Source organism: Bufo bufo, chromosome 6, assembly GCF_905171765.1.
Source record: "Bufo bufo chromosome 6, aBufBuf1.1, whole genome shotgun sequence".
NCBI lineage: Eukaryota > Metazoa > Chordata > Amphibia > Anura > Bufonidae > Bufo > Bufo bufo.
Window position 1 is genome coordinate 169,835,943 of NC_053394.1, and position 15,819 is coordinate 169,851,761.

At 44.6% G+C, this 15,819-nt stretch overlaps 1 protein-coding gene across 1 annotated transcript in view; it reads right to left on the reverse strand.

Moving 5' to 3' along the window:
- Nucleotides 1-15,819, reverse strand: part of LOC121004645 (membrane-spanning 4-domains subfamily A member 4A-like) — a 102,663-nt gene that overhangs the window by 34,074 nt on the left and 52,770 nt on the right. Inside the window, exon 3 of the mRNA XM_040436891.1 lies at nucleotides 2,261-2,317. Within this exon, the coding sequence (XP_040292825.1) occupies nucleotides 2,261-2,317 (57 nt within the window). The remainder of the gene's footprint in view (nucleotides 1-2,260; nucleotides 2,318-15,819) is intronic.

The following is a 15,819-nucleotide window of genomic DNA, read 5'->3' on the forward strand; positions in this document are numbered from 1 at the left end:
CCAAGTCGTAACAATGAGCAACAGTGCAGGACCGAAGGATGAGGCAGAGGCAAAGTCAAACAAGCAATAGGTCAGGGCAGGCAGCACAGGCATGGGTCAGGCAATCCAGATCAGCAACTGGTGTGGCAAGGCAAGCAGGCAGGGATCAAACAAGTAGCGGAGTCCAGAAACACAAGCACGGGTCAGGTAAACAGGAACACAAGCATAGATAATAGCAACCTTTGCAGGACACAAAGACCTTTCGCTCAGGCACCTGGGAAGGGGACTAGACTACTTATATGGGTGCAGGAGGGCTAGTAATTATCAGCATGGTCACATGTGCTAAACCAATAAATCACAGGAAGTGATGCTCCCCGGCCCTTAAGGAAGTGCTACAGGGAACTAGCTGAAACCATGTAGCAAATTCACTGCTGAACACGGAGCCTGGGACCGTGGAAATAAGCAGGGGGACATTGGCGGAGAGCAACCGCTGTTACACTGTTCTGGTTATGTAAGGTTATTTAATATGTTTATGTCACAGATGTGGTGTGGGTGGGAAACTCCACACCGAGCACAGGAGGAAAGGGGACAGGAACTATGCTGAAAACTAGGGAAAAGGAGAGGGTCCCCTCCTAGAACAACCCTAGTCCAAGTCCTAACTAAATATCAGTATGAACTGACCTTGATGGTAGGAAAGTTCATACACAGGAACATAGAGCCCTAACACACCCTGTAGGGCCCTGGTATAGTGACAGGACTTGAGACAACCTATTCTTCCACCAGAAGGATGAACAGCAGTCTCCCTCAGGCCTAGATACAAAAGACAGGGAAATACAACAAACAAAATACAAATAGGGAAGACAACACTTAACTTCAGGTGGAGGAAAGGCAGCGCCAGGAGCTCAACCGAGATCCAACAACCAGCTAGCCCAGAGTCCAGAAACTGAAGCTACAAACTGTACCCCCAGTAATAAATAGGGGAAGCAGTAATAAATAGGGGAAGTTAAATGACCAAACCAACAACACCTGCAAGAGGTGTGGTCATGACCAAAACAACACAGAGACAAATGATTCACAAAGAACCAGTCAGATTAACCCACGTGTTGCCAGTCTCCCTGATCTCCTGGCACCTGTCATGGGAGTGTTCATGACAGTTAATGATTTGTCATATACCAGCATATCTCTGTATGTTAGGTGTTGGACTTAGATCTGCCCCCTGCTCTGTTATTAGTGTGTTAGTGGAGGAACTGAGAGGAAGCTACATGTACTCACTTCTCAGAGTACTAGGCCTACATCCCAGAGAGTCACTATCTCTGAGAAATGTACAGAAAGAAAGCCATTTCTACTTCACAGTACTTCAGAAAAAAATAAGTAGAAGGTCCAAAATCTGCATAGCTAAACATTGGAATCAGTAAGGTATTTTCTATTTAATGCTGAGAAAGTCTTTACTGCAGTAAGAGGGACATTGCTAAAAATCCCTTCACACTTGTACATGGTTTGGCCCATCATATTGTAATCCTGTACCCCTCAGCTGGGAATTACCTCCACCATTAATAATTGCCAGCCTTAGATTCGGAAGAGAGGCTTTGGTGAGATAGAGGGAAGGAGTACTACAATCCTCATCCTGACCCATATCAATATCTGGGAAGATTTGCACTGAGAATTGATTGGAACTGTGTTTTGATACTGCTGGATGTTCAACAACTTCCATTCTGCACTTTAAAGAGACATTTAAATTTTGTACAACTGGCCTGGGTACTGACTCCAGCACCATTTGCCAGTTGCAGCAACCACATCTTCTGCCTTGCACCCAATAAACACCAAGGTCACCCAAAATGCCATCAGGTAGGAGCCCCATCATCAAGGTGTGTTCCTAAGGAAGAAAGGGTGCGACCTCCTAACAGTGCCCTGGCCCTATGGAGCATCGGTGTGAGAATTGCCATTGTAAATAATTATTGCAGTCAGAGCCACTACCACTTCCATCCTCTGTTTTTTGTCTTCCTTGCTTATTTAAAAAAAACACAGCATGCTGGAGCTCTATTTTTAGGCTTTTTGACATCACCTTCTCTATGGGGGAAAAATGAAATGAAGAAGACACTAGTGGTAAAATACACTGTTAGCAAAAAATGGTGGAAAAACTATAACAAAAACAGCAGCTGGTCAAAAACATGGTTTTGACCAAGCATGGTTATGTGATGCGGCCGGGCTGAGTTCAAGGACAATTGAAAGACAATTAAAAATTCACTGGTTGTGTACATTCCAGACTTTTAAAATAACTCACCAGTCTGATAGATGGCTTTTTCTGAGCTCTGATTGTAAGAGATCCAGCAATGATGTACTAAAAAAAATGAAAAACAAAATAAATGAGTCAGGGGTGGACTGAGAAGACAGGCAGCTGGTGAATCAAAATTGACTTAGGGTACTTTCACACTAGCGTTTTTCTTTTCCAGCATAGACTTCCGTCCTAGGTGCTATATACCGGAACAGAACTGATCAGTTTTATCCCCATGCATTCTGAATAGAGAGCAATCCACTCAGGATGCATCAAGATGTCTTCAGTTCAGTCGTTCGACTGATCAGGCAAAAGATAAAACTGTAGCATGCTATGGTTTTATCTCCGGCCACAAAACTTGAAGACTTGCCTAAATGGCATTTTTCCCCATAGGATTGTATTAGTGCCAGATACAGCATTCAAAATACTGTAATTCCGGATCCATCGCATGCGCAGACCGGTAAAAATTAGGAAAAAAAATACAAGACGGATCCGTCTGTCCGCATGACAAGCGAAGAGACGGATCCGTTCTTGCAATGCATTTGTGAGACGGATCCGTATCCGGATGCGTCTCACAAATGCTTTCAGTCACATCCAGATCGGCGATCCGGCAGGCAGTTCCGACGATGGAACTGCCTGCCGGATCACACTGCAGCAAGTGTGAAAGTAGCCTTATAGGGACAAGGATATAAGGATATATGTAATAATATGTTAGGGTATATGAATTTGGTGCACAAAAATCATATAAAAAAATCCAGCATTTCTGATCTTCAAACTGGAGACTTTATTAGTAAATACACATGCAGATAAAAACTTTCTTGATGCGTTTCGGGCAGCACTTGCCCTTTGTCAAAAGTAGGGTTGTGTCGAGTATTGAAATTTCGATACCCAATCGATACTTTTGTACCGGTTTCGATATGATACTGGGATTTCAATTTTTTTCGATACTGGGCTGCGCTCTTGCGCAGTCTAGTATCACAGAACTTGGAGCGCACTGCTGTCAGCGCGCTCCAAGTTCCCTCAGCAGTACAGGGGAGAAGGAAGCAGTCTCTCCCTCCCCCTGTGCTGCCACTGCCAATGAGGAGAGAAGGGAGGAGTGAGCGCACTGCGCCACCAATGAAAGTTAACTTCTAATACAGGAGGCGGCAGAATCACATAGCTGGCACCCTGCCTCTGACAGGGAGCTGCGATCAGCCACAGTTAACCCCTCAGGTGCCGCACCTGAGGGGTTAACTGCCACTGATCGCAGCTCCCTGTCAGAGGCAGGGTGCCAGCTATGTAATTCTGCCGGCACCGCCTCCTGTATTAAAGGTTAATTATCATTGGTGGCACAGTGCGCCCTCCCCCCAGTATTAAATACATTGGTGGCGCAGTGCTCCCTTTCCCCTCCCTCCCCATTATTAAAATCATTGGTGCGGCAATGCGCTCAAATCCCCCCAGTATTAAAATCATTGGTGGCAGTGGCCACAGGGTCCCCTCTTCCCTCCTCCTCATTGGTGGCAGTGGCAGCTTCTGATCGGAGCCCCAGCAGTGTAATCCTGGGGCTCCGATCGGTTACCATGGCAGCCAGGATGCTACTGAAGCTCTGGCTGCCATGGTAAGCTCCCTGCTGCTGTATATACTATGCACAGGGCAGCAGAGCTCTATTAGGGTGAATAGGACAAGGGATGAAAAGATCCCAGGTTCTAGCCCCTAAGGGGGGAAATACTGGCAGTTAATAAATAAACTGTAAAAAAAAAACTAAGTTAAAAAAAACACCAAGATATTAAGTATAAATCATCCCCTTTCCCAATTTTAGATATAAACAATAAATAAACTTATCACATATTGCCATGTCCGAAAAGTCCAAACTATTAAAATATTTTTAAAAATCTCCTATGCGGTGAACGCCAGAACAGAAAAAAATAAAATAAAAACTGCGTGATTTGCCATTTTTTTGTCACCTTGTCCCCCCAAAAAATAGGATTGGACTGTTCGATTATGAGCCAGACGTTCCATAAAATGCGGAATGCACGCGGCTTTTCTTTGTGTTTTTTTTTTTTCGTGTGGTATCGAATGGTATCGAGTATTGCAATACTTTTTTATGGTATCGAAACCGAATCAAAATTTTGGTATCTCAACAACCCTAGTCAAAAGTATAAAAAAAAATCACAGAGAGCTGTGAATAAAATACATGTTTGAAAAACAACCATCCAACTAGAAATCAATATGTCACCAATTAAAGCCTCATGCACACGCCCGTGGAACTCGGTCCGTGTGATACCGGCCTGGATTTCTTCTGTGTCCAGGAGCGCACGCCGTCATTGGCTGCTATGATGCCGTGCGCTTCCTGCTGCCGCTGCAGTACAGTAATGCACCGGTATAAATCATACCAGTGTATTACTGTACTGCTGCGGCATTTACAGCGCCTTGCAAAAATATTCACCCCTCTTGACTTTTTTCGTATTTTGGTGCCTCACAACCTGGAATTAACATGAATTTTTTGAGGATTTGCATCATTTAACCCCTTAAGGACTCGGCCCAATTTCACCTTACGGACTTGGCCATTTTTTGCAAATCTGTCCAGTGTCACTTTAAGTGCTGATAACTTTAAAACGCTTTGACTTATCCAGACCATTTTGAGATTGCTTTTTCGTCACATATTGTACTTTTTGACACTGGTAAAATGAAGTAAAAAATATCATTTTTATTTATAAAAAAAATACCAAATTTACCAATTTTTTAAAAAAAATTGCAAATTTCCAAGTTTCAATTTCTCTACTTCTATAATACATAGTAATACCTCCAAAAATACTTATTACTTTACATTCCCCATATGTCTACTTCATGATTGGATTATTTTGGGAATGATATTTTATTTTTTGGGGATGTTACAAGGCTTAGAAGTTTAGAAGCAAATCTTGAAATTTTTCAGAAATTAAAAAAAAAACGATTTTTAGAGACCAGTTCAGGTCTGAAGTCCTTTTGCGAGGCTTACATGATAGAAACCACCCAAAAATGACCCCATTCTATAAACTACCCCCCTCAAGGTATTCAAAACTGATTTTACAAACTTTGTTAACCCTTTAGGTGTTCCACAAGAATTAATGGAAAATAGAGATACAATTTCAAAATTTCACTTTTTTGGCAGATTTTCCATTTTAGTAATTTTTTTCCTGTTACAAAGCAAGGGTTAACAGCCAAACCAAACTCAATATTTATGGCCCTGATTCTGTAGTTTACAGAAACACCCCATATGTGGTCGTAAACTACTGTACGGGCACACGGCAGGGCGCAGAAGGAAAGGAATGCCATACGGTTTTTGGAAAGCAGATTTTGCTGGACTGTTTTTTTTTACACCATGTCCCATTTGAAGCCCCCCTGATGCAACCCTAGAGTAGTAACTCTATAAAAGTGACCCCCATCTAATAAACTACACCCCTCAAGGTATTCAAAACTGATTTTTACAAACGTCGTTAACCCTTTAGGTGTTCCACAAGAATTAATGGAAAATAGAGATACAATTTCAAAATTTCACTTTTTTGGCATATTTTCCATTTTAATAATTTTTTTCCAGTTTCAAAGCAAGGGTTAACAACCAAACCGAACTCAATATTTATGGCCCTGATTCTGTAGTTTACAGAAACACCCATATGTGGTCGTAAACTACTGTACGGGCACACGGCAGGGCGCAGAAGGAAAGGAATGCCATACGGTTTTTGAAAGGCAGATTTTTTTACACCATGTCCCATTTGAAGCACCCCTAGAGTAGAAACTCCAAAAAAGTGGCCCCATTTTAGAAACTACGGGATAGGGTGGCAGTATTGTTGGTACTAGTTTAGGGTACATATGATTTTTGGTTGCTCTATATTACACTTTTTGTGAGGCAAGATAACAAGAAATAGCTGTTTTGGCACCGTTTTTATTTTTTGTTATTTACAACATTTATCTGACAGGTTAGATCATGTGATATTTTTATAGACCAGGTTGTCACGGATGCGGCGATACCTAATATGTATACTTTTTTTTATTTATGTAAGTTTTACACAATGATTTCATTTTTGAAGCAAAAAAAATAATGTTTTAGTGTTTCCATAGTCTGAGAGCCTTAATTTTTTCAGTTTTTGGGCGATTACCTTGGGTAGGGTATGATTTTTGCGGGATGAGATGACGGTTTTATTGGCACTATTTTGGGGTGCGTGTGAATTTTTGATCGCTTGCTATTACACTTTTTGTGATGTAAGGTGACAAAAAATAGTTTATTTAGCACAGTTTTTATTTTTTATTTTTTACGGTGCTCATCTGAGGGGTTAGGTCATGTGATATTTTTATAGAGACAGCCGATACGGACGCGGCGATACCGAATATGTATACTTTTTTTTATTCATGTCAGTTTTACACAATATCATTTTTGAAACAAAAAAAAAATCATGTTTTAGTGTCTCTATATTCCGAGAGCCATAGTTTTTTCATTTTTTAGGCGATTATCTTAGGTAGGGTCTCATTTTTTGTGGGATGAGATGACGGTTTGATTGGCACTATTTTGGGGTGCATATGACTTTCTGATCGCTTGCTATTACACTTTTTGTGATGTAAGGTGACAGAAAATGGTTTATTTAGCACAGTTTTTTTTTTTTTTTTTACGGTGTTCATCTGAGGGGTTAGGTCATGTGATATTTTTATAGAGCCGGTCAATACTAACGGGGAGATACCAAATATTTATACTTTTTTTTATTTATGTAAGTTTTACACAATAACTGATTTTTTAAAACAAAAAAAATGATGTTTTAGTGTCTCCATATTCTGAGCCGTATTTTTTTTTTTTTTGGGCGATTATCTTAGGTAGGGTCTCATTTTTTGTGGGATGAGATGACGGTTTGATTGGTACTATTTTGGTTGGCAAACGCCTTTTTGATCGCTTGCTGTTGTACTTTTTGTTATGTAAGGTGACAAAAAAATGGTTTATTTAGCACAGTTTTTATTTTTTATTTTTCACGGTGTTCATCTGAGGGGTTAGGTCATGTGATATGTTTATAGAGCCGGTCGATATAGACACGGCGATACCTAATATGTATATATATTTTTTTCCCCTATTTTTTTTAACTTTATTTGGGGAAAATTACGTTTTTGTTTATTTTTACTTGAAACTTTAAATTTTTTGGGGGGAAAACTTTATTTTTTCAACTTTTTTTTTGTCCCACTTTGGGACTTGAACTTTTACTTTACTAATCTAATCCTTTACAATACATTCCAATACTTCTGTATTGGAATGCATTGGCTGTATGAGTAATACTGTGTGTATTACTCATACAGCTTCCGGCCTGTGAGATCCAGGGGGCTGGATCTCACAGGCTCGTCACCGGAGTCATCGGGTCTCCCCTACAACCGCATGGGGACCCGATGGCACCGCCGCACAGCCACCACAACCGCAGGTATAGCCGCAAACCGCAGGTCTGAATTGACCTGCGGTTTGCGGCGATCGCCGATACGGGGGGGTCTCATGACCCCCCTGGCGTTGTGACAGGATGCCCGCTGAATGATTTCAGCAGGCATCCTGTCACAATTAACCCCTGCCGCGCCGCAATTTTTTTTTAAACTTAGGACGTAGCGGTACGTTCTGAGTCCTTAAGGACTCGGGAAACAGGGCGTACCGGTACGTCCTAAGTCCCTAAGGGGTTAATTTACAGAACATGCCCACAACTTTGAAGATTTTTTTTTTATTGTGAAGCAGAAAAAGTCAATGTGCATAACTATTCACCCCCCAAAAGTCAATACTTTGTAAAGCCACCTTTTGCGGCAATCACAGCTCCAAGTCGCTTTGGATAAGTCTCTTTGAGCTTGTCACATCTTACCACTGGGATTTTTGCCCATTCCTCCTTGTAAAACTGATCCAGCTCCTTCAAGTTGGATGGTTTGAGCTTGTGAACAGCAATCTTTAAGTCTGACCACCGATTTTCTATTGGATTGAGATCTGGGCTTTGAATAGGCCATTCCAACACATTTACATGTTTCCCCTTAAACCACTCAAGTGTTGCTTTAGCAGTGTGTTTGGGGTCATTGTCCTGCTGGAAGGAGAACCTCCATCTTAGCCTCAAATCACGCACAGAGTGGTACAGGTCTTGCTCAAGAATATCCCTGCATTTAGCACCAACCATCTTTACCTCAATTCTGACCAGTTTCCCAGCCCAGCTGCTGAAAAACATCCTCACAGCATGATGCTCCCACCACCATGTTTCACTGTGGGGATGGTGTTCTTTGGGTGATGTGATGTGTTGGGTTTGCGCCAGACATAGCGTTTTCTTTGATGGACGAAAAGTTCAATTTTAGTCTCATCAGACCAGAGCACCTTCCTCCATACATTTTGGGAGTCTCCCACATGCCTTTTTGCAAACTCCCAACGTGCCTTTTTGTTTTTAGCTGAAAGTAATGGCTTTCTTCTGGCCACTCTGCCATGAAGCCCAACTCTATGGAGCATACGGCTTATTGTCGTCCTATGTACAGATACTCCAGTCTCTGCTGTGGAACTCTGCAGCTCCTCCAGAGTCACCTTATGTCTCTGTGCTGCCTCCTTGCCCGATCCGTGAGTTTTGGTGGGCGGCCTTCTTTTGGCAGGTTTGCTGTTGTGCCATGTTCTTTTCATTTGGTTATGATAGATTTGATGGTGCTCCTGGGGATCATCAATGATTTGAATATTTTTTTATAACCTAACCCTGACTTATACTTCTCAACAACATTGTCCCTTACTTGTTTGGAGAGTTCCTTGGTCTTCATGGCAGTGTTTGGTTAGTGATGCCTCTTGCTTAGGTGTTGCAGCCTCTGGGGCCTTTCAAAAAAGGTGTGTATATGTAATAACAGATCATGTGACACTTAGATTGCACACAGGTGGACATTATTTCACTAATTATGTGACTTCTGAAAGTAATTGGTTGCACCAGAGCTTTTTATTTGCTTCCTAACAAAGGGGGTGAATACATACGCACATGACTAGGGATAAGCGAACCCGAACTGTATAGTTCGGGTTCTTACCGAATTTTGGGGTGTCCGTGACACGGACTCGAACCCGAACATTTTCGTAAAAGTCAGTGTTCGGGTTCGGTGTTCGGCGCTTTCTTGGCGCTTTTTGAAAGGCTGCAAAGCAGCCAATCAACAAGCGTCATACTACTTGCCCCAAGAGGCCATCACAGCCTTGCCTACTATTGGCATGGCTGTGATTGGCCAGTGCAGCATGTGACCCAGCCTCTATATAAGCTTGGGTCACGTAGCGCTGCATGTCACTCTGCTGATTCAAGCATAGGGAGAGGTTGCTGCTGCGACGTTAGGGCGAGATTAGGCAGATTAACTCCTCCAAAAGACTTCATTCTGTGATCGATCTCCAGCTGTGGATCATTGAAGTGCTAATATCGACTTGCTCACTTTTTTTAGGCTGCCCAGAGCGTTTTTATATCACTTTTTTCTGGGGTGATCGGCGGCCATTTTGTGGCTTGTGGTGCGCCAGCACAAGCTACCACCAAGTGCTTTTAACCATCAATAGTGTGGTTATTTTTTGCTATATCCTACATCAGCTGCAGGCTGAGCCTGTGTCACCAAAGTGCATTTAACCATCAACAGTCTGGTTATTTTTTGGCCATATACTACATTAGATGCAGGCTGAGCCTGTGTCACCCAAGTGCATTTAACCATCAACAGTGTGGTTATTTTTTGGCCATATACTACATCAGGTGCAGGCTGAGCCTGTGTCACCAAAGTGCATTTAACCATCAACAGTGTGGTTAATTTTTGGCCATATACTACATCAGGTGCAGGCTGAGCCTGTGTCACCCAAGTGCATTTAACTATCAACAGTGTGGTTAATTTTTGGCCATATACTACATCAGGTGCAGGCTGAGCCTGTGTCACCCAAGTGCATTTAACCATCAATAGTGTGGTTATTTTTTGGCCATATACTACATCAGGGGCAAGTTGAGCCTGTCACCCAGCGCCTAAAAAATAGACCTGACATTTCTATTCAACCAAATCTGTACTGTTTTAGCTGGTCAAGTTATTTGTACCGTCTTTCCCCGAAAATAAGACATCCCCCGAAAATAAGACCTACCTCTAGTTTTGCCTCTTGCTGAAATATAAGGCATCCCCCCGAAAATAAGGCCTCCCCGATAATAAGGCCCCCCGGAATATAAGGTCTCAGAAGTTACTGCAAGGCATCTGACTCCTCCCGATCGTAGCGGCGGGCGCCGCCGCGCAGCTCACTGATTGGCCGCAGCACAGCCAGAGCTGTTCAGGCGGTGCGAGGTCTCTTTAAATCAGAGAGCCCGCGCCACTGCCAGGACAAGCTGCCGCCTGCTGCTCGCTCTGCCCTGACGGAGTCTGGCTGACTCACTGTCTAAATGTGAGTGCGTTGCGCAGGGCAGGAATCGGGCACATTGTGTGGAATCTGGCAGGCACGGACATACAGGGGTGACTGAGGTATGGGGGGGGGGGATGTCTGATAAAGTGGTAAGGGATGTCTGGTGAAGGTGGGAGGGGGGAGAGACTAAATAATCCACTGTCCGCTGGCACAGGGGAGGGGGATCACTTAAAATGACACAGAGGGATCAGAGGGGGGAATCAAAATGACACAGGAGGATAAGAAAGGGTACTAAAATTGTAATCTTCCCTCAGATTCTCCTGTGTCATTTTGATTCTCCCCTCTGATCCCCCTGTGTCATGGAAAAATAAGACATCCCCTGAAAATAAGACCTAGCGCATCTTTTGGAGCAAAAATTAATATAAGACACTGTCTTATTTTCGGGGAAACAGGGTAGTGACCGTAAAAGCACAGTTTTTGTTCTGGGTTGAAAAACTATTCCAAATTTTACATTCTCAAAATAAGTAGTTTCTGCTATATCAGGCCTACTTGAAATCTATCCCAAAAAGGATATCTTAGATTCAAGGTGCTAATAGTGTCATTCAGAAAAACTTAACACACACGCTACCGTGCAGATACAAGTCTAATTCTGTGATTAAACATATACCTGTCACACAGCGCAAAAAAAAAAAACAGGCCTCACATTTCTATTCAACCAAATCTGTACTGTTTTAGCTGGTCAAGTTATTTGTAGTGACCGTAAAAGCACAGTTTTTGTTCTGGGTTGAAAAACTATTCTCAAATTTGACATTCTCAAAATAAGTAGTTTCTGCTATATCAGGCCTACTTGAAATCTATCCCAAAAAGGATATCTTAGATTCAAGGTGCTGATAGTGTCATTCAGAAAAACTTAACACACACGCTACCGTGCAGATACAAGTCTAATTCTGTGATTAAACGTATACCTGTCACACAGAGCAAAAAAAAATAGGCCTCACATTTCTATTCAACCAAATCTGTACTGTTTTAGCTGGTCAAGTTATTTGTAGTGACCGTAAAAGCACAGATTTTGTTCTGGGTTGAAAAATTATTCCCAAATTTGCCATTCTCTAAATTGTGGTGAATGGGAACAATGAGGAAAACATCTAATAAGGGACGCGGACGCGGACGTGGACATGGTCGTGGTGGTGTTAGTGGACCCTCTGGTGCTGGGAGAGGACGTGGCCTTTCTGCCACAACCACACGTCCTAGTGAACCAACTACCTCAGGTCCCAGTAGCCAGCAGAATTTACAGCGATATTTGGTGGGGCCCAATGCCGTTCTAAGGATGGTAAGGCCTGAGCAGGTACAGGCATTAGTCAATTGGGTGGCCGACAGTGGATCCAGCACGTTCACATTATCTCCCACCCAGTCTTCTGCAGAAAGCGCACAGATGGCGCATGAAAATCAAGCCCATCGGTCTGTCACATCACCCCCATGCATATCAGGGAAACTGTCTGAGCCTCAAGTTATGCAGCAGTCTCTTATGCTGTTTGAAGACTCTGCTGCCAGGGTTTCCCAAGGGCATCCACCTAGCCCTTCCCCAGGGTGGAAGAGATAGAATGCACTAACGCACAACCACTTATTTTTCCTGATGATGAGGACATGGGAATACCACCTCAGCACGTCTCTGATGATGACGAAACACAGGTGCCAACTGCTGCGTCTTTCTGCAGTGTGCAGACTGAACAGAAGGTCAGGGATCAAGACTGGGTGGAAGACGATGCAGGGGACGATGAGGTCCTAGCAGGGCTGGGACAAGGCCATTTGGTGCCCAGGGCGAAGATGGCAAACTGCCCCTTCCCCCCCCCCCCCCCCCCGTTTTTAAGAAAGAATCAATGTTGTTTCAAAACAAGAATATACTTAAAGCAATAGAACAAAGGACTGTGGGACTTTAAAAGTCACAGACACTATAAAGTTCCCCCCCATCATCATGTGCCAGTATAAAGCCCCCCCCATCATCATGTGCCAGTTTTGTAATAAGCCCCCCCAATAGGCCAGTAACACTATTGTAAAAAAAAACAAAAAAAAAACACTTATACTTACCTAAGTGTCAGCGATGCGATGCAGCCTCTTCCTGTGTCCCACGCTGTAATGTAAGGCTCAGGCGGCACGATGACGTCATTGCGCCGGCCTCTGATAGGCTGCCGGCCTAGTGCCTGCAGCCAGGGGCGTACATAAAAATCACTGGGCCCCATAGCAGGAATCTAAATTGGGCCCCCATTCCCCTTTTATAGCCCCTCCCTTTGTTCCATGAACTATTCTTGCTGCTGCGTTTAATAATTTATGCCATCAGGGCCGGAATGGGATTACAAAACAGCCCTGGCACACAAAAGAGGTATAATAGATGCAGATGTATATTATATACAGCAGTGTACAGTTATGTGAGGTACGCGGTATAATAGATGCAGTGTGTACAGGTATATAGTATATTCCCTAGTGTTCTGATATGTGAGGTACAGGGTATAATAGATGCAGTGTGTACAGGTATATAGTATATACAGCAGTGTACTGATATGTGAGGTACGGGGTATAATATATGCAGTGTATACAGTATATACAGTAGTGTAATATGTGAGGTACGAGGTATAATAGATGCAGTGTGTACAGGTATATAGTAAATACAGCAGTGTATTGACACCTCGTACCTCACATATCAGTACACTGCTGTATATACTATATATCTGTACACACTGCATCTATTATACCTCGTACCTCACATATATAGTATATACAGAAGTGTACTGATATCTGTACACACAGCATCTATTATACCTCATACTTTACATATCAGTGCACTGCGGTATATACTATATATCTGTACATATTGCATGTATAATACTGTGTAATATATGCAGTGTGTGTGCATGTATGTGTGTGTATATATATATATATATATATATATATATACAGAGCAGTGTATTGATGTGACACATAGAAGGTATAATACTGTAGATGCAGTGTTTATAGAAATATGTGGTCAGTTATGCATTATAGTCACTGTGAGGTACATGAGGTAGTGGTAACTGTCTGAAGTAGTATACATGAGTGAGCAATGAGTAAAAACAGGGCATGGAGGGGGGGGGGGTAAATGATGAAAAGTGGAGGACCTCCTCTTACCTCTCCATTCCAGTCTGTATGGATCAATACAGAGCTGCTTGTGAACTTTTAATACTTGCTGTTAGGGGTTGAAGGACCTGTGATGATGTCATCACAGGTCCTGGCAGATGTACCTTTGAAACCTAGGAACTACACCATTTTTGGTGCAGTTCCTTTGCTAGATTCTGCAGGACCTGTGATGTTGAAGATGATGTCATCACAGGTCCTGGCAGATGCACTGTTCTAACCTGGGAACTACACTTTACACTGTGCAGTTCCCTTACAGGACCTGTGATGACATCATCAAAGGTCCTTTAGCTTTAGAAAGGTAAACAGGAGTAATTAGGGGGCGGGGCCTCTCCTCCACTTCGGTGCCTGCCTGCAGCCTATCAGAGGAAAGGGAAGGGACACGCCTCTCCCTCCCCTGCACCTCCGCTGGCACAGACAGTTTACAATGGAGATGAGCGCAATGGAAGCGCTCATCTCCCTGTGCCCGGCGGCGGCTGCTCACTTGGGGGGGGGGGTCATTTTAGTTGGGGGGGCACATGGGGGGGCACAGCATGATGTAGGGGGGGCCGTGGCCCCCTCTGGCCCCCCCCCCTGGCGACGCCACTGCTGCTGGCACTTCACCTGCGCCCCCCTCCTGTCCGCAAATGGTAGCGCCCAGGGCACCCGCTCCTTCGGCCCCTGCCTTGTACCGGCCCTGGGTCCTAGACCCCACATGGAATGAAGGTCGTGCCACTGACTTTCACAGTTCGGAGGAAGAGGCAGTGGTGAGATCGAGCCAACAGCGTAGCTAAAGAGGGAGCAGTGGGCAAAATCAGAACACCCGCCGCCAAGAGACTCCGCCTGCTACTGACCGCCGCCATCTGGGACCGAGCACCCCAAAGGCAGCTTCAAGGAGTTCCCTGGCATGGCACTTCTTCAAACAATGTGCTGACGACAAGACCCGAGTGGTTTGCACGCTGTGCCATCAGAGCCTGAAGCGAGGCATTAACGTTCTGAACCTTAGCACAACCTGCATGACCAGGCACCTGCATGCAAAGCATGAACTGCAGTGGAGTAAACACCTTAAAAACAAGGAAGTCACTCAGGCTCCCCCTGCTACCTCTTCTGCTGCTGCCGCCTCGGCCTCTTCTGCTGCTGCCGCCGCCTCGGCCTCTTCTGCTGCTGCTCCCGCCGCCTCGGCCTCTTCCTCCGCCTCTGGAGGAACGTTGGCACCTGCCGCCCAGCAAACATGGGATGTACCACCAACACCACCACCTGCGCCACCAAGCATCTCAACCATGTCACACGGCAGCGTTCAGCTCTCCATCTCACAAATATTTGAGAGAAAGCGTAAATTCCCACCTAGCCACCCTCGATCCCTGGCCCTGAATGCCAGCATTTCTAAACTACTGGCCTATGAAATGCTGTCATTTAGGCTGGTGGACACACACAGCTTCAAACAGCTCATGTCGCTTGCTGTCCCACAGTATGTTGTTCCCAGCCGGCACTACTTCTCCAAGAGAGCCGAGCCTTCCCTGCACAACCAAGTGTCCGATAAAATCAAGTGTGCACTGCGCAACGCCAAGGTCCACCTAACCACAGATACGTGGACCAGTAAGCACGGCCAGGGACGCTATATCTCCCTAACTGCACACTGGGTAAATGTAGTGGCGGCTGGGCCCCAGGCGGAGAGCTGTTTGGCGCACGTCCTTCCGCCGCCAAGGATCGCAGGGCAACATTCTTTGCCTCCTGTCTCCTCCTCCTCCTACTCAGCTTCCTCCTCCTCTTCTTCCACCTGCTCATCCAGTCAGCCACACACCTTCACCACCATCTTCAGCACAGCCCGGGGTAAACGTCAGCAGGCCGTTCTGAAACTCATATGTTTGGGGGACAGGCCCCACACCGCACAGGAGTCGTGGCGGGGTATAGAACAACAGACCGACGAGTGGTTGCTGCCGGTGAGCCTCAAGCCCGGCCTGGTGGTGTGCGATAATGGGCGAAATCTCGTTGCAGCTCTGGGACTAGCCGGTTTGACGCACCTCCCTTGCCTGGCGCATGTGCTGAATTTGGTGGTGCAGGAGTTCATTCGCAACTACCCCGACATGTCAGAGCTGCTGCATAA